This window comes from Cryptomeria japonica, chromosome 4 (assembly GCF_030272615.1).
Source record: "Cryptomeria japonica chromosome 4, Sugi_1.0, whole genome shotgun sequence".
NCBI classification, from domain to species: domain Eukaryota; kingdom Viridiplantae; phylum Streptophyta; class Pinopsida; order Cupressales; family Cupressaceae; genus Cryptomeria; species Cryptomeria japonica.
The window spans coordinates 427,243,243-427,267,127 of record NC_081408.1 but is presented as its reverse complement, the minus strand read 5'-3'; the positions used below and the strand labels follow the sequence as shown (position 1 = coordinate 427,267,127).

Here is a 23,885-nt window from a genome sequence, read left to right as displayed (position 1 = left end):
CAGGTAGTGTCGAAATTTTTGTATGGCATAGACCATCCCGAAGGCCTCCCTCTCGGTGGTACTATAGTTCCTCTCGGCTTTCGACATCAACCTACTCGCAAAATAGATGGGGTGATCCAACCCGTGTGCCCCTTCCTGTGCTAGCGTAGCACCAATGGCATAGTTCGAGGCATCCACGTGTACGTGGAACTCTCGGTCCCAGTTTGGATAGGCCAGAATGGGTGTTGCCACCAGTCTCGTCTTGAGTTCCTGGAATGCTTCCCTTTGTGCCAATTCCCATATGTATGGTTCGCCCTTTCAAGTTAGTTTGTTGAGTGGAAATGAAAGTGGGCAAAGTTCTTGATGAACTTCTGATAGTATCCAATGTGTCCCAAAAAGGACTTGACTCCTATCACATCAATGGGCAACTCCATTTCCACAATTACCCGTACCTTATCTGGGTCAGTTTTCAGTCCAACTTTACAAACAATATGGCCCAGCAACTTCCCCTGTGGTACCATAAACCGGCATTTCCATGGATTTAAGGCGAGCCTGGCCCTTCGACATCGCTCCATGCACTCTCTGAGCGCCACCAAGTGAGTGTCTTTACTACTGAAAATCGACCAGTCATCCAAAAAGGCTTTAAAATTTCCCACCGACATCTTATCAAAGATGTGAAGAACTGTCCTCTGGAAGGTTGCGGGAGCGTTGCACAACCCGAAAGGCATCCGGTTGTACACATAGACTCCATCTTCCACCACAAAGGTGGTCTTCAGCTTGTCCTCCTCAGCTATCGAAATCTGGTTGTACCCTGAGAAGCCGTCGAGAAATGAGTACATTTCATGGCCAGCCACCTCCTCCAGGATACTGTCTGTGAAGGGTATGGGAAACGGGTCCTTGATGGTGACTGCATTGAGGCACCGAAAATCCACGCAGATGCGGATCTCATTGGCCTCCTTTAGTGAAATCACAATCGGCGAGACCCACTCACTTGTCTCCACTCAAAATATGATGCCGGCCTCCAGCATCCGTTCGATCTCCTCGTTCACCTTGGTAGCATAGTTTTTGTTCATTCGATACGGCCTCTTCCGTACCAGTTGAGCTCCTGGGACCAATGGTATCCGATGGACACATTTCTAGCGGAACCCCCTTCAGATCCTTGTAGGACCACGTGAATACGTCCTTGTATTCCAGGAAGATTTTGAATGCTGCAACCTCCAGCACTGGGCTCCAATCGTCGCCTACCCAGATATTTCAGGGATTGGCAGTGTCTCCCAGGTTTGTCACCTTCACAGTGTGGTCTTCGTACTGCATTGGCCTATCTTTCGAAAATTCGTATGCCGAGACATCATTTACTTTGGCGTCTCCCTCCTTGTACTCCGTGTATTCTGGCGGAAACTCCTCCTCACCTGGCTCGTCCTCTATCTGTAGCATGTGACAAGCCAGATGAAACACTTCATAGTCTTCCATTTGCCAGTGGAAGAGTCCATTTAATGAGGAAGTGTCATCTTCTGAACATCCGCCAAGTTCCAGCACTCCTTCCTCGTTTGGTTCCCTCTCGTCTTTACCTTCATAGGAGTCCCACTCCCATCTATTTGAATCCTCCGAATCCAAGTCAGATGACGCTAGTTCCTCGCCGACAACCTGGGTCCTCAGATCAATGGTGTACTCACGCCCCCCTTTCTCCATAGAAAGGGTGTTCTTTTTCCAATCGTGGTTCACCTTTGCTGTAACCAACCACCCTCTGCCTAAGATGGCGTCGTACCCCTTCTTCTTGAGTGGGATTACCACAAAATCTAGTATGAAGGGTTGCATGCCGATGGTGACCGGCTGGGCCATCAGGGTGCCAAGTGGCTTGATGTCGTGCTGGTCTGCACCTACCAAGTTGAACGTGGGTGGCCATAGTGTTGGCTTCCCGAGCTTCTTCCACGTATCCTCTGGCAATACATTCACCCCCGAACCTCCGTCCATGATGGTGTCTTTGAGGATAGCCCCGAGAATTCCCATCTCTACTACAGCAGGATGCCGACCACTATTTAAGGCCAACATTGGGTCAGCCGAGGGGCTGACCGGAACTTCCGCCCGTGTGGTACGCAAAGGTGCCTGCGCAGTGGTTTGTATGGAACTAAAAATAGTGGTTCTCAACTGTGGCATTGTTTCCAGAAGGTCCCTTACCCTTATAGGCACTTCCATCTGCAGTACTTGCCCAATGATGTTATTTTTAGCTTCCGTATGGGATGATGTACTCACCACCTCGTTGTTCCGTCTTTCGGCCGTCATCTCACGTTCAATATTGGCTTTTGCCTCCCGTAATCTCTCCTTCTCCGTACGAGGGTTCGGATAAGTGGGCTTTTTCGTCTAAGCACGGGTGATCGCCAGTACTTCTTTCTCACCAGTCTTCTCAATGTTGAGGAGGTTAACCCCTGGCTTTGGGCAATTTGCGTCCTCATGGTCGCCTGGCCCACACCATCGATAGAGGTGCTGAAGGGTGGCTTCCTTCGTGCAATCCCGGGCGAAGTGCCCCCACTAATTGCAGGCCCTACACTAGATCATTGGTCGGCCCTTGGCATCATACTAGATACGACTTCTGTTATTGTTATTGTTATTGTTGTTATTCCTTCCGCCGCCGCGTCTGTTGTCCCGGTAACCTCCAGATGATGTTGTGTTGGTTTGCTGGGCCATACCCGCTGGTGTAGATGTTGTGGCCTGCTCAGTGAACAGCACTTGGTTCATTTGCATACTTCAGGTCTTCATGTTGTATGGGCACTCCTTGATGGAGTGTCCCATCACTTGGCAAATCTCACAAAAGGCCTTCTTCGGGCAAGTACCCTTCGTATGTCCCTCCTCTTTGCACTCCGTGCACCATACGTCCCCTTCGGTCCGACCCGTGCTTCTCATTGTTTTAAATTCTCTCCTCATTCGCTCCATGTCTTTCTGGAGCACTTGCACCTTTTTGCCTGCCTTGCCATCGTTGTTGCTTCCCTCGGAAGAGTCATCCTCCTCGGACGAGCTATCCTTCTTTTTTTTCTTGGATGTCTTGGTCTTGCTCTCGAGATCCATCGCTCTATTATATGCATCTTTGTACGAGGTTGGTGGAACAATTTTCATCTTCTTCCGGAGGGAGTGTTTTAGTCCCTCCACGAACCATCTCTTTTTCAACCCATCCGCTGGTTGACTCTCCATTTTCGCCAACAGTTCCTTGAGCTGCCGACTATAGGCTCGGACAGTCTCGTTCTTGTTCTGCTTTGTGCCATAGATTTCGGCTACTATTTCATTGTTGTCTCTGAAGAGGCAACTCTATCCCGAACTCCTTCAAGTCGAGCCATGTGCCGACTTTGGCCTTATCCATATCTGAGTACCAGTCGATGACCACTCCCCTTAAGGTTGCTGGAAATTGTGTTACCCATTCGTCCTGGTCGGTAACACCGTTTGTTGACCATATGGTTTCGCAAGTGCGGCAATGGCGGACGGGATCTTCCTTCCCGTCGCCGTTGAACTTCAACAACTTCTATTTACTGGCCATTGATGGGGGTCGTGTCCCCAGAGGTGGCTGTGGCTGTATCTATCGTGCACCCGCGCCACTCCCTCCGGCGCCGGTGGTGTTTCCTGCTTGAGTGACTGGGGGTACGATGTTTTGTCTGCCATGTGTCTGCGGCTCCTCGGCGCCTACGGTCGTACGGTTGCCCTCACCTCCGTTCTCACCCACGTCCGACTCCCTTCCGTGGTCCTCACTGCGCAGCGTAAGGGATAAGTTCCTGAACTGATCTCGGGTCTCTTTGACCAGATTCCTTTGTAGCCTTGTTTCCTCCAAAAACTCTTTGTGGCTTCTCACCCTACGGTGTTCTGGCGACGCGTAGAAATTTTCCTCAGCTTCTACACCCTCCATGACACCTCCTTGGTTCCCTTCGAGCAACCCTTTGGCAGGTCATCCTTCAGCAAGTTGCCTCAGCCTCCATCTACGTTTTACTTGTTGCTCTAGAATCAAGGCCCTTTGTGCGGCCTCCCACTCCTCTGTTTGTGCTTTCTTATTTCTATCTTTGTTTAATAGGTTGGGCATTAATTCCCCTACATCCCCATAAATAGCAACAACACATGAAAATAGAACACTTCTTTATTAATTCATCCGGTCGGATACAATTTGTGTCAATAATATGACACCATTATTATAATATAGAATGTTCTTTATTCCTCGTGGGGGTTCAGGGTTCAATTTCCCCTTGGCCTCGTGCCATCAGGCTTAGCCTCCCAGCCACGACTGTTTTCTTCGTACTGTTGGAGGACTTGTTGGTGTCGCTCCTCACGGGCAATCTCCTCCAAGCGACTTCATTGTGCCAGTGATGCCTGTGCAAGCAACCAGGGGAGGTGGTTCATCAATAGATTTACTGCGGGGCTAACTTCCAATGCGGTCCACACGACACTTGTTGGGACTTCAGCCTCCGTGGCCTCTCTTCGGACGTAGGTCTTGATGGCCACCTGAAGGAGGATTGAGAATTCCCTTGTTGCAGTGTCTTCTCCATGGTAGAGTTTTGTTTGCGTGTCGTCGGCCTCTGGGTCTATCTCACCAACGGGTAGGCCCATCGTGTCCATGCGCCATCCGCTCCTTCCTTTCCCGAGTATGTCCCTGGCAGCGGTGCCAAATGTTTACCCTCTTGGGTGAATCGGTTAAAACATACAGATAAAACACGTAATGCAGAATAATAATGCCATAGATATCAGATAAAATATAAGAGATGTTATTCCACTCATAATCATGTGTCTTACAAGTTACCTTCTAAGGTATATAAAGGTACTGAGGGGGTGCGAGGGCCAACCGTCGCACCCGTAACTACCATCCCTTGGTTACCGAAATAACAAAGACAATTACAACTTAATGAACTAGTTTTATTCATGTACAATATTGCCGCCAACACAAACCACCTGTTCATATGGTAAAAAAGATGAAGGTGAGAGATTGAGGATGATGTAAATTTTGGGGACAAGATTCAAGGGCAGCATCCCAAGGCCTCGATGAAGTGATTCATACTAGGTTACTTCGATGGGATCAACCCCAACAAGAAACTATAATAAACAATAGCAGGTGATTGATTTCAATAATTTCTAGAATTATTACACCAGAGATGTGATAATATGGAAACCAAGATAAGTAAATCATACTGAATTCATGGTGGGCTCGGCTCGGCCTCCCGAGAGACTCCCTAATTCGAATGCCACGCCCTTGACTTAATGGTCAAAGGCAGTTTTAAATCTGAACTATTTGAAATGCCTCCAACGTTATCTGGAAGATGTGAAAGCATTAATGTAATTTGATTAGAATCATTCATTTTGAATGCTACATTAAAAAAGAACATAAGCCAGATGATCTGTTAACACAAGGATCAGACATTGATGTGTTTAAAACTAAAGAAGGTAAAAGTTCAAATGTTTTCTTGCAGGTTACAATTCTGTTTCCCCCTATGACATAAGTGATGCATTAGAATTTGAAGATTATAATAGCAGTACATTGGGTTTTAATGATTACATCTTCAACAACTTCATCCTAGATGTCCCATAAAAAACTTTATCAACGTTCAATCTATTTTTCTTATTACTGACATGTACTTTATTTCAGATATAATCTCCTACAAGTTTCTCCAGCAGCCCTTGGTCTCATACTCCCTTGCTCCTAAGTAACTCCTGGCCATATAGTCAAAGATTCTTCAAAGAGCATATTTATAGGATGGATGAAGCAACCTTTGAGTTATCCCTGAAAGTTGTAAAATGTACATTGCCAAGCCCTCTAATAACATGTGACTGATTTATAATGGAAATTCATTATCACATTATTTCATTACTTCTCTTACTGCACTGAAGCAGGCAAATGAATTAAGTGATATTTCTTTAGCAGTTACAAAGGAGAAGCACCCCATGCAAATTCCATATGAAAAGCAAATTTTGACAGTTGGACTATGGAAAAGATTTAAATTGTTATCATACCTGTTGCCTCCTAGCACCCAGCTCAGCATGATGGGCATAAAGGTTTGGAGTATAACTCTTCCACCAACTCTACCTGGATGTGGTATTCGCAGCTTTGTTAAAAACTGCAAAGTATATGTGTAAAACGATCAGAAACAAAGAAACAAGTATACTGATTACAACTATCATAAAGTTAAATATGACAGGAAACCAGAGTGTCATTTTACTTTTGATTGGAGGAACTTGAAGGACCCCAATAATCATATTAAATATTGAATCGATGTGTTAAACTAGGAAAACAAAGTTTAAGTAAAAACATATAGAAATGTTACCGATAGAGGCCCAAGTCCAACACCCAAGTAGGGCTTGTAAGTAGATGCCATTATTGCTGCCATTCTTGCCATTCCATGTATTGCACCAGCACGTAATATCCTTTCTTTTTCATATCTGAGTGCAAAGAACATTATAATTGTAAGGTATGATACATGTAATGAATCTGAGTGCAACTGGCTTATCATTTCATTTTTGATGCATATGTAACTCTGTGTATTTAAAGGTTGTTAGAAGCTATGATCCTTGTAGCCATTAACTGGAATGCAAGTACACACATTTTCAATACAGAAGTAATGTCAACGGATTTTCCAGTCTCACGGCTTGCTTTGTAAGCTTTGTCAATTTCAAGGGTGAGTTGATAGCTATCCTGTATGAAAACACAAAATATGATGTTAGGATTTCTTAACTGTTTATTTCGGTCCACAGTATAACATTGAAAACTAAAGTTGCAAATAGCATACAAAGAAGTTAAGATGTAAATTTCATTATCAGTAAACTGATAAAAACAGACAAAAACCAAAAACTTTATAACAGGCAACTCCTGCAATCCTGCTATCATTTAGCTCTAATCTTGACAATGGATCAGAGTGTGATCAGAAATGTTGATGAAAACTAAACATACACAGTCTTTCCAGAAGCACTTCATCTATTATCCATCTTATTTCAAGCATTACAGAATTTACCTCAATTGCCATGCAACCACCTTGACCCATGTTAGGCTGCATGGCATGGGCAGAATCGCCAAGTAGTGTCACAAGCCCCTTGCTCCAAGTAAAAATTGGTTCCCTATCATAAATGTCTCGACGCAAAATCATGTCTTCTGGTGTTGCTAAGAGTAAGTCTACTACTTCCTCACACCAACTTCCAAATAGTTCCAACAGCCTCTTCTTTTTACCTGGAAAGCAAAATGACCCACAGCTTCCTCAGTTGCCACTGAATAGATCTTGTTCATTGATTTATAGAGTCAGAAGTTCCAGGATCTATTTTCCTGTATATGCTTGCAGTATTACTGTTTATATTTATTTGGCAAAGAATACAAGAAGAAATATATCCAGATTTAGCAGGACAAAGACCATATCATTCAGAATGTTTCCAGAACATGAAAGTATGAAAAAAAGTTTGTCACTGTCTAAAAAGTAAAAAGTTCTTCAGAGAAATTTATCCTCCATCAAATGTTAACTCAAACTTACAAAGCAAGCAAGAGAAATAGACGCCTAATTCTATCACTTTTATCAGCATGAAGAGTAGATTATAGGTTGAATTTCCATGTGTGCATACAAAAATGAAAAATGTTAAAAAGATACCCAATTGCTGACCTTAACCAATTGCTCAAAAAATTGTAGGAAGGTAAATTGAAACATGATATATATAGCTATCTCTCTGAACCATAATTTTAAAACACAACCTGCAAGTACTGCCAAGTTACTCACAGGTGAGTTTTGATGAATTACAGGTTAGAACTTGCAGTGAGTACTCGGTCAGTCCATGCTGAAAACTTGCCTGATGATGAGTTTTGACAAGTTTATAAATTTTAGTTTTTTATTCACTAGTTGCTGAGACCAAGTTAAAATTGGGTCTATCAAGTTGTGAGTTTTAAGTTTGAACCAAAGAAAGCTGAGCACAGATAAATTAGGGAAATTGCTCCTTGCAATCATTCATAAATAGAAGAGTATTTGCAAAGCTTAAGATCAGCACAAACCAATAGATTAAATTCCAGTAAGAAAGTAGCAAACTCATTAGAACCGCACTCAATTCAGACAGAGTTCCCAACAAATACAGACTACCAGCAGTAACCTTTGTTTTCCTCCCCCAGTTCCTATCCCCTCAATATCACTAACTACCTAAAATAAACTTGTCAGAAATTCATTTCAGTAAAGTACAGTATGCCCCAAAAACTACTATATAAAATTAATTTCATATACCACATATAAACTTCTTTTTCGGGCATGTGCCCCTAACTTCTGGCAGTTGTGTCTATCCTTTGTTCCACAAGGTAGAGGTTATCTCCATGTGCTAATTCATAAATAGCTGAGCAACCAATTTGGCACCCTAGACCTGCCAATTCAGGTTCAATCTAGCCCAGATGCAGATCTGGGTTCAGTTCAGAGGGGATTCCGTCCAAGGTAGTGGAAAATCTTTGTGGGTTCATCTGGGACGAACCCATCAGCATCCATTCAGTGCTGCTGAGACAAACCTGTTGCCTTCTTGTTTGTTTTTTTTTTTTATTTTTTATTTTTTTCTGTTTTGGCATTTGACTTTGACTCGTATGCCTAAAACTGCTCCCTAAAATTTGGATTCCAAAGCATTTTAAAGACAAAATCAAACTGATTCCCTCATTCTGGACGCAAAACAAAAGTATCATTTATCCTTGTTGAACTTTTATTCTTTCTTGCCAATGCACGAATAAAGTTGAAGACTGATCAAATGAAGGTTCCAGAGTGGTTGGTTTGCTAGTCTTACACATATGCAAGAGCCTACGCATTGCCAAGGAGATTGTAGAGGAAGATTTTTGCATGAGTAAGAATTTTTCAAGTTTTTGGTTTCTTTTTTGTCTTGAATTTTTATTTACAGATAAACTCTCTTTTTTATTTTAATTCTTGTTTTGTTTTTACTCTTATGAATCTATGTATATGCTTAATTTTTATAAAATGAGTTAAGTTGTATATATATTTTTTTGTTTCATTCATTTTGGATGGGTTGTTTATTGAACTTGTTGACATAGGATGATGATAGCAGCCAGTTCTAGCTCCACAGGCTGATTCCTCTAGTGTTGTAGCTCTTTTGATGGCTTCCTAGGGCTTTGATATTAACTGTTATTTCTTTTGTTGTACCAATTCTTAGTTGAATATTTGGAGATCTTTGTGAGGTCGGTTCTGTTGAAATGTTCTTGATGGATATCTTATTTTGAAGTTGTAGAATCCTACGAAAGAAATATGTTTCTAAATATTAGGATCAAGATTTTTATACTTTTTATAGGCTTTGATGCCCTCAACTATTTTACTTTGCACTCTAATCTCAAGCTATTCTTTTTGTAAGAACCTTGGCTAAAAGAGATTAAGAATGGAACTGATCCCTTATTCAATATTTGTTAATGATATTTCTTCTTCAACGCTTTTGTCCTTTTGCTTAGCCGGAATAATAGACTAATGCAACTCATTCTTCTGTAACATTTTTGACAAAGAATCTTGAAATGGCTTCATTTTTCTATCAAAAAGAACTGTACATTGATATGCAACTAAATATTTGCAACAAAATTTTAACTTCTAACAGGCTGGCAAGGCCATGAGCTCTAATACTATTGTAAGCGACCACTATACAAAAATCTAATACTGTTAGTGAATGGCACCCATTGGCATTAAGGTTGAGGTTTTCATCCCACCAAATGGCCTAGAGTCTAGACTTGTAGTAGACACATAGTTACCCAATTGTGGAGCCCTTGGTACAAACCTAGTAGGAATCTCTACCACCATAGTAGGAACATTACACAGGATGTTAGATTGGTATAATTTGGGGATGAACTCCTCTAAAGTACATCAATAGAAGATTTTTCTATTCTTTTTATAGGCTTAGTTTTTGCTTTCATCCTAGGGCAACATGTCTAATCCATAGTTTGCAAACTCTGCAAGTACTCTTCGAGTTGTCAAGTACTCTATTTTTTTTTCTCTGTAAGTTTTTATAGACATGGGAAAAATATGGATAAAAACGCCATGGGTAAAATGCTGGTTAAAATGCATTTTTCCCAATTTTTGGCTATAAAACCATGCATTTTCTCTTTTGAGATGTCAATTTTTAGTTTAATACATTTTGTAAATGAATTTTGCAAAAAATATATATTTTTTAAATAAATTTTAAATTTAAGTACTCTCTAAGTTGCCAAGTTTTTGTCAAGTATTTGCCGAGTACTCTTTGAGTCCGAATTTGTGAAGTATGGTCTGATAAAATCTCATTTCCATTTGTGTGGGACTTCTATTCTACTTATAAGTCCTTTTTGTAATTGTACCTCACCATTAAGTCTCTTAGCATAAATCGGATTTCTAAGACTTTAGGGTGATTATTGTTTGTCATGTTGTACAAGACTTGAATTTGTACAATAGCATATTTAAACGGACCAAACATGTTCACACCAAAAAAAGAAGAAAATATTCCCCAACAATCCAAAGAACCATGTTGTGAAAATCGTACAAGTACATGAAGGTGTGTTGGAGCCAAGATAGTCAAGATGTGAAATACATCACATAAGTAGATACCCTTCTTGGACATATTAACATCATTGATTTGAAATTGGGAAAAAAAAATAAAAGCAAGTGATTTGGCTAGCCAATTGGTCAATAGTGATTTGATTCAAGAGGCTTCATTTCTAATCACCCTCCACTACTTGAAATTGGTGATCCCATGTGCTTAGCATTATGAATCAAGTACTAGGCAAATCATGTATGCAAATAATCAGGTGGTGTTAGGTTTGTAACCTTTTGAAGAGACCCAATTGATCAATTTAGAGGAATGTGAACAATAAAATAATAACTTGCAAGACTATCAAAATGGAAATTTCTAGGAAATGAAGAATTGAATACTGAGGACCTTCATGATTGCCTAAGTTCTACTACTAAAATTATTTTAAGGATCTCTATTTAAAAAACACAATATTGAATAGAAGATAGGGTGAGTTGCATTGCAACTTTCAAAAATAGTATATTCTACGTAATTAGCTTTATTTGAAAAGGGAAAAGACATTGACTGGGATTATCTTATCAATATTTACATTCATACCCAATTAGTAATTTTTTCCAAGACCAAATCTTTTCACTTGATGTCATATTAGGTATATTCACTAGTACAGGCTCAAGCATTCATCGAATTTGTCCCATCCCCTTTTCTAGTTAAATTAATTGGAGACCCATTTCTTCAATTCTCATAGGCTAAGGGATAAAGTTAGGGAAAAAATTTAATAATAAAGTTTAAATTAGTCCTAGTAATATTATTTTAAAAATAATTGTTAAAGAACAACTTAAATATTATTATTAGTTAGATACATTAGTTTGTCTAAATAGAACATAAGGCCTTTTGTAATATTTTATTCAAATATTTTTCTATGAACACTTTGGAACAAAAAAGGGAATATAAAATATTGGCACCAAAAAGGAGTCTCTAAAAGAGAGCAAATCACTCACAAAGAGATTATACATTTTTTATGAAATCAAATCCTTTCTTTCATAGTTTGAATACCTTTGTTCAACTATTGCACTTGAGGATGAAAATGACCAAGAGTGCACAGATTCAAAGGGTAAAAAATCTCTTGGTTTCAAGGTAGGAGCAAATGGCGAAAAACACTCTTGTCCCTTGAGGTGGTTTCACCCAAAAATCACAATTTTGGAAAGAAGATTGCAATTTTTTTTCTAGTTTTCAATTTGCTATGGTACTATCACTACAACATTATTATGTGCTAGTGCCACAAAAACTAACATCTAAACTTGCACGCTAAGATGATACCTTTGTGGAAACATGTAATCTTTGCTTTGACAAGAAGACTTGGATTTTGCCTCAAACTTCTCAACCCCTAAATCTGTTGTAGTGTCCCCTTTTCCACTCTAGTTTGTTTTGGGGACTGTTGACGAATTTCGAGACCCATTGGTCAGTCAGAGGTAGAAATTAGGGTTTCTTTTTTTCTAGGAGGATGCTTTGGTAGTTTTGGTGGCTTGCATGTTGGAATTTTACAGTTCTGATTTTGGATTTCTTCTGGGCTTTTAGAGAGCTTCACAATGGTGTGACATGCAATTGAATCTGAGGACTTTTCCAAACTTACTATTTTTAGTAAGTGGGGCGAGGACAACTTATTTTTCTGGGTTTTTCTGGGTTTTCAAAGAGCCTCGTGATGGTGTGACATGCAAATGAATTCGAAGACTTTTCCAAACTTACTATTTTTAGTAAGTTGTGACGGCTGCTCAAAATGTGGTTAAAATGCATTTGGACACGCACACTATTTTTAGCAATATGCTATTTTTAGTAAGTACTATTTTTGGTAGGTTTCGGTGGTCCAGTTCAGAGGCTATTTTTGGTAGTGCAGGTTTCAGTATTTTTGGGCCTTCAGCTCACTTTGGCAGTTGTTCAACACATGGAAAAAGTATTTTTAATATTTTTTAATGCCCCCCCTTGGCCTAGGCGTATGACTTATGTATTTCTGGTTATGACTTAAGGGGACGACTTGAGGTGATAAAGTATTATTTTATATCATAAGGTTTGGGTGATTTATTGTTGAGGGAAAATATTTTATAAAGTGAAATATTAATAAGGCAAGATGGACGCCTTATGGAGAAACAAGTTAATTTATAAATATATTTCACTTATGTACCTTGGGTGCCACATTATTATTTTATTGTCATTTTTATAAAGTATATTTGCTTCTATGTGAAGGTCGACTTGGAAAGGAAGGGAAATAAAATGTAATTTCAAAATAATGTGAAGTGAATGTGCATTTGGGTTTCGCGTCCATCTGGAGGGAATTGAATTTGGAGACACGGAGTCTATAAATAAGAGTGTTGGGCTCTAGTTTTTGGTATCCATGAATATTGCAACAAAGTGCTGCTGGAATTTTAATTGAATGCTTCGAGGAATGCTTACCTCCTAGTTGAATGTTTAGCTTCTCGCTTGAAAGATAGCGACTAGTTAAGACTGTGAGACTATTCTTCACTCAAGAGAATAGATGGAGTTCATTGAGGAGTTTATGTTTGATGTTTTCTGATTTTTGGTGTGAAGTGTGTGAGTTGTAGGTTGCTGGTTTTCAGTGTGGCTGTAGGTGTGTTTAATTCATAAGTCTTTGCATGGATCCCTGTTGGCTCTGGGTATTTGCTCATCCTTTCCATAAGCCCTAGGCGATTCTTCATGTCAGTTTTCAGCACTTAATTCGAAGTCTTGATTTTTATATTGCAAATTGAACTTTCTGCCCTAGCTGTACCATGTTGGAGTTGTCTTGGGATGCGTGCATGTTGAAACTTAGTAGCCTCGGTAAGATAAATGATTGAATGAGAGACTTTATTTATCTCTCATTCAATCATCTACCTTATCGATATAACTACAATATAAATATAGACCTCATGATTAAATAAATGAACTTGTTATAATCATCTTATATGCATAATCGATAATATTACTCATGTTGTGATCAGACCAGAATTATAACCATCATAGCTATCATATGATAACTATAATAGTTATCATCTTAAAACGCATGTTAATACTGATCATTTATTTGTTGATTATAATTGACTTATCCCGATCATTTATCGGATAACTATATTACTTCACGTTGCCCCGATTATTAATGGTTATCAGCATAAGCATGTTAAATGACGTGACCAATAGTTATCGGTATAACACATGTTAATGTGGTTATATTAACTGAAGCAGTGCCTATGCACCGATCAAGACATGTCTTGATTGGGCATGTCTAAAAGACATGACCGATCAAGGCATGTCTTGATCGGTGAAGCATAGACTATAAGTATATGCAAATGAAGTGCTGAAGAAGCATCGAAATAATTAATGTTATCTTTAGCAACCTGTGACATAAGAAACAAAAAATATCAGTAAAGAAAAATAATAATATATATAACTCCAGACTTGAACATAAATTTGAATATCATTTACATGGTATCAGAGCCACGCTGATCGAACCTGAGGCATTCAAATTTGAGAAGTTCAAACCGAAGATATAAACATCATATTTCCCATGGCTAATGCTATCAAATTTGAGGACAGACTTGAAGGAGGCGAAAATTTCTCAGCATGGAAGTTCAGAATTTTAATGATTCTAAAAATAAACAAGGTTGAATCATTTAAAAAAAGTTGAATCTAAAGAACCAGAGGATGAACCTGACAAATCAACATAGATCGAGGGAAATGAAAAAGCTATGAAGATCATAGTCGATGGAGTAAGAAATCACATCATGCCAATAATAACAAAACATGAAACTGCCTATCATATGTTCAAACCACTCGAAAGTGCATTTGAGATAAATAATGCAAGTAAAACCCTAGCTCTAAAAAGGGAAATAAATCATATAAGTATGAACAAAGGGGAGTCAATCAATGCATACTTTATGCGGATATCAACCCTAAGGGATGAACTGGCAACGCTTGGATATGAGATCCAGAGCAAAGAGCTAACGCTCATTGCTCTAGATGGGTTGCCTAGTACATGGGAGACATTCGTCCAACGCATCAGTGCAAGAGCTAAATATCCAAAATTTGATAGGCTAAGAGCAGATTGTCTTCAAGAGGAGTCAAGGCTAAATAACAAGGGGATCAAACAAAAGAATATAGATGAAGATCTCCATGTTTTAAATACCAGTGTTCCACGGGGACGCGTCCCCCCCCTTTTTGGCCACGTCTCCCTGAGGGGGACGTCTCCGGGACGGGGGGACGGGGATGTGACGTCCCTCGCCGTCCCGCCACCACCACCCAATCGCCACCGAAGACGTCTCCGCGTCTTAGCGTCTCCTAGGGAGACGTGGAGACATCTCCTTGGGAAACATCTGGGCGTCTCCCCATCCTTCGAGAGATGTGCAAACGTCTCTCGAGGGGCAAGGAGACGCCCAAACGTCTCTCGTCGCCCCCACGTATATGCAATGTTTAAAAATAAAATTTTTTTAAAAAGTGTCTTTTTAAGTTTTTTGGCGGTTAAGGGGTAGCCCTAATTGCACATGGCCAATAGAAAAATAACACATGATGCCTTTAGAAAATAATAAAAGTATTTTTGGCCTCGCGGAGAGCTGCCCCTCGACCCCGCCCCTTGACCTCGGAAGGGGCGATGCCCCTTGACCCCAACTTGGGGGCTATGCCCTCAAGCCCCCGTTGAAAAATATAGGGGGAAACCGCACCGATAGAAGTAGGGAAAATTTAACCTCCGAGTCTGATTAGGCTCCATATAACAACACAATTAACATTGAAGAAATCTTGGTATTTAGATTTACTAATTTAGTATTTCAAATTTCCTATAGTCTCATTCGAAATGTAATTCTTATACTGTAATACTGTCATACATCTTTTCAAAACTAGTTTTTCAAGTACTATATGTATATGTATAACTATATCAGCACCACCGCCCCGCCACTCCCCCACCCCCCCCGTCATCCCCTTGTCGTCCCGGAAACGCGTCCCCCCGTCCCCAACGCCTGTGGAACACTGTTAAATACCAACTCCAACGAGAAAAACAAGAAGAAACACTTCAAGAAGAGAAAGAACCGACATGACAAAAAGTCATCTAAAAGAGACAACTCTCACATTCAATGCTTTAGGTGTGATCAATATGGACACTATGCAGCAAGGTGTCCAGATAGAATCAAACAACAATCTACATTTGCAAAAGTTAAAAAGGGAAGAATATGACTCCGAGAAGCATGTATTCTACTCTGCTCTCTCCAGTCAAGTATCCAATAAATCTAACACCTGGATCATTGACAATGGGTCTTCAAGACACATCACTGGGTATAGAGAATTACTAGATTCCATGGTAGAAGAAACCGATGAGGAAGTAACCATTGGTGATGACTCTGCACATCCAGTGAAAGGCGTCGGTACCTGCATCATTAAGCTCAAGATAGGCATGTCTCTTCAACTCACTAGAGTCCTATTCATTCCTGGCATCAAGAGGAACTTAATCTCCATATCTGCACTTGAAGATGATGGGTACAGAATAACATTCATGAATGGTAAAGTTCTAGTATGGCCACAAAACTCTTCCATCAAGAAGGCTACAACCCTAGGACATAGAAAAGGCTATTTATACGAGGTATGTACTGAATCTAACCTAGCCCTATGTAATGTCCCCTTCTCATTGATGACCTTCCAGTGGTCCATTAGCCTATTCCTGAGACCCGTAGGCTAGGTGGAATGAAGATTGAGGGTCCAACATTGATGAAGCGAGGACTTACTATTTTTAGTAAGTCAAGGAATATTTTTAGTAAGTCAGGGAATGGCTATTCTAGTGATACTGTCCTACTGAGCTCTCCATGCTCTATCACTGGGCGCGAAGATCATGCTTTTTGGGGCATTAGTTCTTGACTTACTATTTTTAGTAAGTGGCAGTATGGCATAATTCTATTTCTGGCAGTGGACAGGGTTCTGATCCTGCAGCAATTCAGTGGTCTTCCTGGCTCAGTTTCATCCTGGTTCTGACAGTAATCAGTACGGGAGTCATATGTGACGCAATATTATTTCCTTATCCTAAGGTTTAATATTTAATTAATCTGATTAATTGCTACTGATTTATGGGATTTGGGATTAATGTCTATTATCTCCTAAGTTTGGCGAAATTCATGTGTATTAAGGGATGTCGAAATTATTTAGAGTATTATTTTTATATTGCATCTCTAATATTCGCCAAAGTGGTTAACGTGGGTCCATACCTTTGGCGTGAAGTTTGACTCTTGAAAATGGCGCTACACTTGGGTCCACATGAAGGTGAAATGAAATGCAAATCAAGGAAGTGGAGTTTGGAGGAATTTGCACTTGAATTTTGATGGTGAGAAGTTATAAATAAGAGCCTTGGGCTCCCATTTCAGGCATCTTGAAAATTTGTAATGTTATGCTGCCGGTTTGGCAACAAAACTTGAGGCTTCGGAGTGCGTCTCCCTAGTGCTTCCCAGTTTTGTACTTGAAACATAGTACCTAGTTGCGTGTTGTATTCTACTACATTTTCAGAGCTTGCCTTAGACATTTTTGGTGTTGAAGTGATTCTGGAGACTTGATGGTTTGCCTGTGGCTGAAGTACCTTTTCGATCATACCTCTCTGCTGAAGCGACTGACGGTTATGGGTATCATCTCTTTCTTCCTTCCCAGCACTGGCGATATACTTTGTGAGTTTATAGCATGTTTGTTTGAGTTTTGAATTTTCTAAGCTAAATCGAATTCCCAGGCTTAGCGTGGTTTTCTGTTTGCATTGGGATGCGTGTCAAATTAATGAGGGGTTTTTGGTAACATGGTTTTGGTTAGTTGTTGTTGCACTTGATATATTGTGGGTTTGGGACTGGTTTGAAGTGATTTGGATGTATATTGAGGGAGTTATGAGCTTTTTAGCATTTTCATAGGTTGTTGATTTGTAATTCTAGCCTGCAGATTGGTTTTAGCAGAAATTCATGTTCTTATTGTGATAATCTGCATTACTCTCCTTCTCTTATCTCTATTTTTGTAAGGTTAAGTAGTAGTACTACTAACCAGTTCTGCTTTGTAATTCTCATCCCACTGAAAAAGTGGAAGAGGCTGGCTTGCCGCCTACTATCAAGCAAATTTGTAATTTCCGTCCTCCCACTGCATAAGTGGTCGAGTGATAGTTATGTATAATGGTTTTCCCGCTGCATAAGCGATCGAGTTGAGGTTGTTATGTAATTGCAGTCCTCCCGCTGAAATATTGCGGTTGAGTGATTCTTCTTTTGTGTATCTCACTTGGTTGGTTCACCGCCAAGTTTCCTTGTTTTCCCGCTGGTTAAGCGAAAGGGGTTGGCTTGCCGCCCAAGCATTGCATTGTATTTCAGTTTCTTAAGCTAATGATCCCCTCAACACCATATGCTCACACCTTCCCAAATTGGGCACTTGGTGATCAGAAAGTGGAAGGGTTAATTTCCCAGCATGTTTCAGTTTATGATTTCTAACCTTAACGGGTTAATTTCTTGTTGATGTTTATTGTTGGCCTTAAAAATCATAAGAAATTTACTGGGATACTACAGTGGTATCAGAGCTGGTTTTCCTGCCAGCTTATGAGTTTCAATGGGTTCAGAAGTCTCTATGAGTGACAGAGACGTTAGATAATACATGTTGGTTGAAAATTTTGTACACTTGGGGAAAGATACAAAATTGTGGTTTCAACCATAGCACACGAGTAAAAAGTCTCCTAATTAAGGGAAGGCTACACTTATCTAACTACAACTTTGGAAATAAAATAGGATAGGACAGCAATCTTTCTTCTTTTTTCAAGAAAGACAATATCCTTTTCTCTTCACAGAAAAGGATAGCGATTGAATATGAACAACAGTAACCTCTTTCAAGTGAAATGAGAGAAAGGAAATGAAGTTTCTTGAAAGCGCAAAGACTTCCGTCACTTCCTTCGGGACGGGACAACAATATCAAGCTCAAAGACTTGATTATGTGAAGTCCTATCTACCCTTTGCTATACTAAATTTTACAACGAATAAAAGATAACAACTCAAAGACTAGAATAATCTATTATTTCAACACAAAGACAAGAACTAATGCAAACTCAAAGACTTGCTGCTATTTCTTATCAAACAATAATTCTTCCTCAAGAATAGACACAAGCTCAAAGACTTGCTGCTCCTTCTAGAGATTTTCCTATTTTAATTAATCTTCTCTACTTGCAGCTCAAGGACTTCAAATCAGATTGGACTAAGCTCCTTTAGAAATACTTTGCATAGAAGAAATAAAAAGATTCAAACTCAAACATGTAGCTTAAAGACTCAAAACTTGAGTGATCTTTCTTTATTATTCTTCAAAACCTTCAATTCACATACATAAGCTCAAAACTTCTTGTTGTAAATTTAGCAGAGTTTTTGCTTGCTTTCCCAAAAGATGATAATTACAATAGACTCCTCAAGTATTTATAGAAGAGGAGCCTTGAGAAAAAGGTGGGAGGATCCTAACTAATTTGAGAGATTCTCTCAACCACCAAGACTCATTCAATAACTAACTGAGACTTCATTAACTAACTAAGAGTTATTCCAACTAACTAAGACTTATTCCAACTATAGGCCTAATCGGACACAACTTGTAGTTGCCTTACATGTAATTACAAAAGTGCAAGTAATGTGTAACTTGCTTTTTACAAAAAATACTTTTACATGTAACTTGTCAAAACAAAATTACAAATGCATACAAAAGGGAGGGAAATTCAACTAAGTGTTGAAAAACACTTAAGTTGAAGCACGTGAAGACACAAATCCTTGAAATTTCCGAATGCTCGCTTGTAGTTCCTCGGGATTTGGTTCATGGGTGTTCTTGGCAACAACCATGGTCTTCACAATAGTGTCATGACAGCGGAGGAGCGCAGAATTGTTTTTATCCAGGATAGACTGGATTTCATGCAGAAAGGTTTGGTGTTTCATCAATGTCTGAATTGAAGCAGCCGTGAATTGTTCGCTCCTCCATTCATTATAAATCCTCATTTGTAAATCAGCAAGAACTTCTTCTTCTAGAATCAACTCTCCATCCTGACTTACTACGTTACAAGAGGCTTTTTCACAATGTGAGACAATATCTCAATAAACTTCGCCCCGAAATCTTTTTACATCACCGATCTCCTTAATGAGGGATTTAAGAACAAGGGTCTTGTTTTCCAGGAGTTCTTCAAATTCCAAGTACATGACCCTGGAAGAGATGATGGCATGCTCCTGTAGAACACTCAGCTGTTGTTGGGGCATGGTACGCCAGATTGTCAAACTTCCTTCAACACTTTCCAGATTCTTTTTGAAAGTATTAGAAGTCTGATCCAGTTTCTCTTCAATGGTCTCCAACTTAGACATTATTTGAAAAATGTCTTTCATTACCTGTGCACATAGATCATGAAGTTGATCAACCCAGGAATCCAGTGCTTGTACCTTCTGAGCAGCCCTTTCCACTCCATGAATTAATTCTTGGGAACCAGAAGAACCTATGGAGTTATTCCCTTCAGCAACAGGTTTTGTAATTTTATGAATGGCTGTCATAAGCTGTCGGTTTTCCTCTTCTAGCTTGTCTTTCTTTGCTAGAAGATCATCACACCTTTGCACCAATGAAGCAACAGAAAACTGAGCATCATTTTTAATGACCTCATGTGTCTGTTTTCCCAACTCTATCCTTGTAACCTTATAATCGGCAACTGACATTTCTTCAAGTGGCTTATCTGCAATAGGTTCCACAATTTCAGCTACCTTCATCTTGTTACTGTCAACAGTTACTTTGGAGATAGTCTTGGCCTTCTTAGCAACTTTGGATCTGGACTGTTTGAGTTGCTGGTAATCAAAGGCATCAGGTGAAATTTCTTGCTTCTTCTTTTTTGGGGTAAAAGAACTAAGCCATGGAGGCAAAGTCATCAACTCCCCTCCAGTAGCAGCCGTAGGCAAAGGAGAAGCAGTTTCTGTTTGAATCACCGTGGTCATCCTGGGAGGAATATCTGTTTGGACAGCGACCACGGTTTGCTCAGTTACCAATGGGCATGAAGATTGCCTCATGAATTCTTAAAAACTAGAAGTGGAAGTATCAATTTCTGATAACTGGATGCAAGTAGGAATATTCTCACGAACTTTCAAAACACTCTCTTGTTGATGATCAGGAGATGGCTCGTATGCTAAAATGGGAATTGCATTCTGAGGAGATTCATCCACAAGCAAATCAAGAGGAGAAAGAGGCGTCTCAATGGAAACTGGTGGAATGATCTCATGAGGCGAGTTTGAAACTGGAGATTTGGGAGCATCATCAGATTGCTACCCCTCTTCTAGATTATCCAGATCAATTACCTGAACATGGAATCGTGAATTTTCCTTCCCACGAACTGTTGTCTCCTCAGGAGGAAGCACTATTGCATGACTGACTCGCAACTTGATCCTTGTGCCCGAAGATGATGCACCCTCCTTGTTGTCAACCTGAATCTCAGACTTACATCCAAGAGGCCCGGTAGAATCATCTTCTTTACCAACCTTGATTTTTATAAGTCTAACAGCATTACTTTTCAGCCATGCGTTGGTGTTGGCCAAGATAGGCTGAAATCTGTCAAGGATGGATATGCACTCTTTGTGCGACCATTGGATCAAAGGAAGTGGAGCTTCCTCAACCCTCTGTGAAATGTATTCAGGATCAAGTATATGCCCGTCATCAATCATTCCTTGTGGGATATCCGCCAAGTTCAAATCAACAATTTGCTCAACAATGAGTCTGCAGTAATCCATCTTCAGAACTTCGGCTTCCGTGCGGAGATCTACCCAGATGTCTTCAATGCGATGTACATGCACAAAGGATTTCTTGATCTTCTCCTTCATACCCCTATAATCAAAATCGGCTCTAGGTTTAAACCTTTTGAGCTTGATTTCCTGCAATTCAGTCTCCGGCCTTAGCCTTCACAGATGTGACAAGGGAATACTGGCCAATTTTCAATGGGTTTGAGGTAGAGATCCCCATTCCAACCTTGTGCTTAGCAGACTGAAAAGTGTGGACAGCCATGATCTGTCTTCCCAACTCCATAAGAATGATCTTATCAGTTGAGTATCTGGGAAGCATGTATGGCTGACCATCATAGCATCCGATCCTCATATAGGTGAAGGTGGGAAACTGCAGAAACAAACATCCATACTCACACACCTTGTCCCATGCCTCATCTGATACTCTCTTGTTCCTAAGATTTCTGTCAAACTGACACATGAAATACCCGAAGAATGCATCTTGGATACTTCTGAAATGCAGTCTGCTAGGTCTCAACAGCAACTGGTCATAATACTCCCAAACTGGTATAAGTGAGCGATCACCCTTGGTAGAAAGACCCGGAAAGTGTCTAAGTGATGCTGCTAAGTATACCAAATATGAATTCATGAAGAAGGTCATGGTGGTAGGAACTGCTGCAAGTTGTTCTCACAAGGCATCGCTGATGACTTCTCCCCATGAAATGTGATGAGACTGTCGTATGAACATGATAAACTGGTACATCCATGGCTCAAAGACATTGGAATGCTCAAGGCCCATCATCTTGTTGAGGAGGGTTATGGTGTCTAAAATCTCCCATTTGAAATCGCAGCGGTACAACTTCGCCCACCTTGAGAAGGAGGCTCGTGGCTCTTGGATCCACCTATTGATGTGTCGCTTGCAATCTTTTTCCCTCTTCACATAATACTCCACTGCACTTTCTTTGGAGATTTCCATATAAACAGGTGCAAGAGATATTTTGAAAACCTTCTCGATCATATCTGCATCAAGACAGATTATAGCTTCTCCATCATCATTTCTGATGACCTTTGACTCTTTGTCAAAATGATGGGCACAGGCAAGAACAAATTCAGGCTCTAGGGCAGCCACCGGAAAAGATGATGCATGGTGAATATGACTGTCCAACAGCCGCTACAAGTTATTATCCTGTGGATTCTACCCTTTTGACGAATTCTGACATATCAACGTGCCCTATTTCTGTGTCTCTGATACGATCCAAAGGAGAAGAAACCTGGGAAGGTGCAACCTCGTTCTGATATTTGTCATATTTGTATTTCATCTTCTTTGGAGTTGGAGATGACGGCAAATCTGACATTGATTGTGAACCTGGAATGCTGTGATAAAGACTTAAAAGAGTTAAGGCAACATCATAGTCAGCTACAAATATCATTCTTCCTTCTCCAAATGGGAAAAACTTTGTTTCTTGAATTTCACAATTTTGTGAGAGGAAAAGGGGAAATATATGGGAAAATCTTGACTTTGACCAATTTTGGATCTTGGGGGAATTTTCGCAAGTATACAAGTTGGAAAGAACATACATGCAATTGGGGTTTTAAAACCCGAATACAAGTACACTTGTAAATTTGCAAATGGAGAAATGGACGAAAAATGAGAATTTGACTTGCGGAAAAGGATGGAAATGGAAAGTACGGATATAGGAAAAATGAATGGATAGAAATGGGAAAATCCGAGAATGTCATTTTCATGAAAATGGGAAGAACTCTTCGAGATGTAATCCGGTTTTTAAAACCCGAATTTGAAATGGAGGGGTATTTCACACTTTTCAACTTGGAATTTTAACCAAAAATGGTTAAATTCCTTAACCGTAGGGGAAGAACGAGAATTTCCAGTGAACTTGTAATCAAGATTAAAAATCCCGAATACAAGTAAAGAGGGAATTTTGGGAAGAACAATGCAATTCGAAAATTGCATACTAAGGGGAAGATTTCTCTCACAAAAACCGATTTTGGGGGAAGAACAACATATATCCAAAAAATGCAGCTAAGAAAGAAAACTAAGAAAGCAAAAAAATAACAAAAAGAAGGAAAGAGAACATACCTTCCTTGAAACTGAAAATGCTTCTCCAAAAATGCAACAATCTTTGGAAAGAAGAAGAAAGCCAATAAATAGAAGCAATCCGCAATGCCAAACCCTTATCAGGTTTTTGCAAAAATGCCCCAAACTGAAAAACGTGGCAGCAATTCCAAATTTGGAGGGTCAAAATGCCAATGAGAGAGCACACCCAAGAGAGTTATAACAAAACGCCTAAGGAGGAGAAGAAGAAATGGTGTCAAGTCCTTACAAAACGCAGCCAAAGGAATCACGTGGAGAAAAACGTGGCCACCAAATGCATCTTAAATGGCATCATTAAATAGCTCGAAACTCTTCCCAAACTCCACGCCTAGGTGAGAGAGGTCAAATCGATTTAGGAGATTGCAGCTTGTTGGAGGTTTGATCAACCAAAATGTGGCATTAAAGAAAAACGTGATTGCTGATTTAGTGTGAAAAACCAGTCAATACAACCCCCAAATGGCGTGACAAATGGTTTCAAATGCATAAGAATAGGGTAGAAACCAAAACGCCTCTCCTTCCTTGAAAATCTCCACAAAAATCGATTGAAAACTTCAACAAATTCGCTTCCAACTGAAAATCGGGTTTTTTGGAGA

At 39.9% G+C, this 23,885-nt stretch overlaps 1 protein-coding gene across 2 annotated transcripts in view; it reads right to left on the bottom strand.

Annotated features, from left to right (window-relative positions):
- The window catches only part of LOC131030607 (zeaxanthin epoxidase, chloroplastic), a 138,579-nt gene that overhangs the window by 46,466 nt on the left and 68,228 nt on the right, over positions 1–23,885 (bottom strand). For both annotated transcript variants that reach the window (XM_057961491.1, XM_057961498.1), the window contains exons 6-9: positions 6,948–7,159; positions 6,540–6,631; positions 6,264–6,378; positions 5,953–6,056 (exon numbers count right to left, since the gene is read on the bottom strand). In XM_057961491.1, coding sequence (XP_057817474.1) covers positions 5,953–6,056; positions 6,264–6,378; positions 6,540–6,631; positions 6,948–7,159 — 523 coding nt within the window. The remainder of the gene's footprint in view (positions 1–5,952; positions 6,057–6,263; positions 6,379–6,539; positions 6,632–6,947; positions 7,160–23,885) is intronic.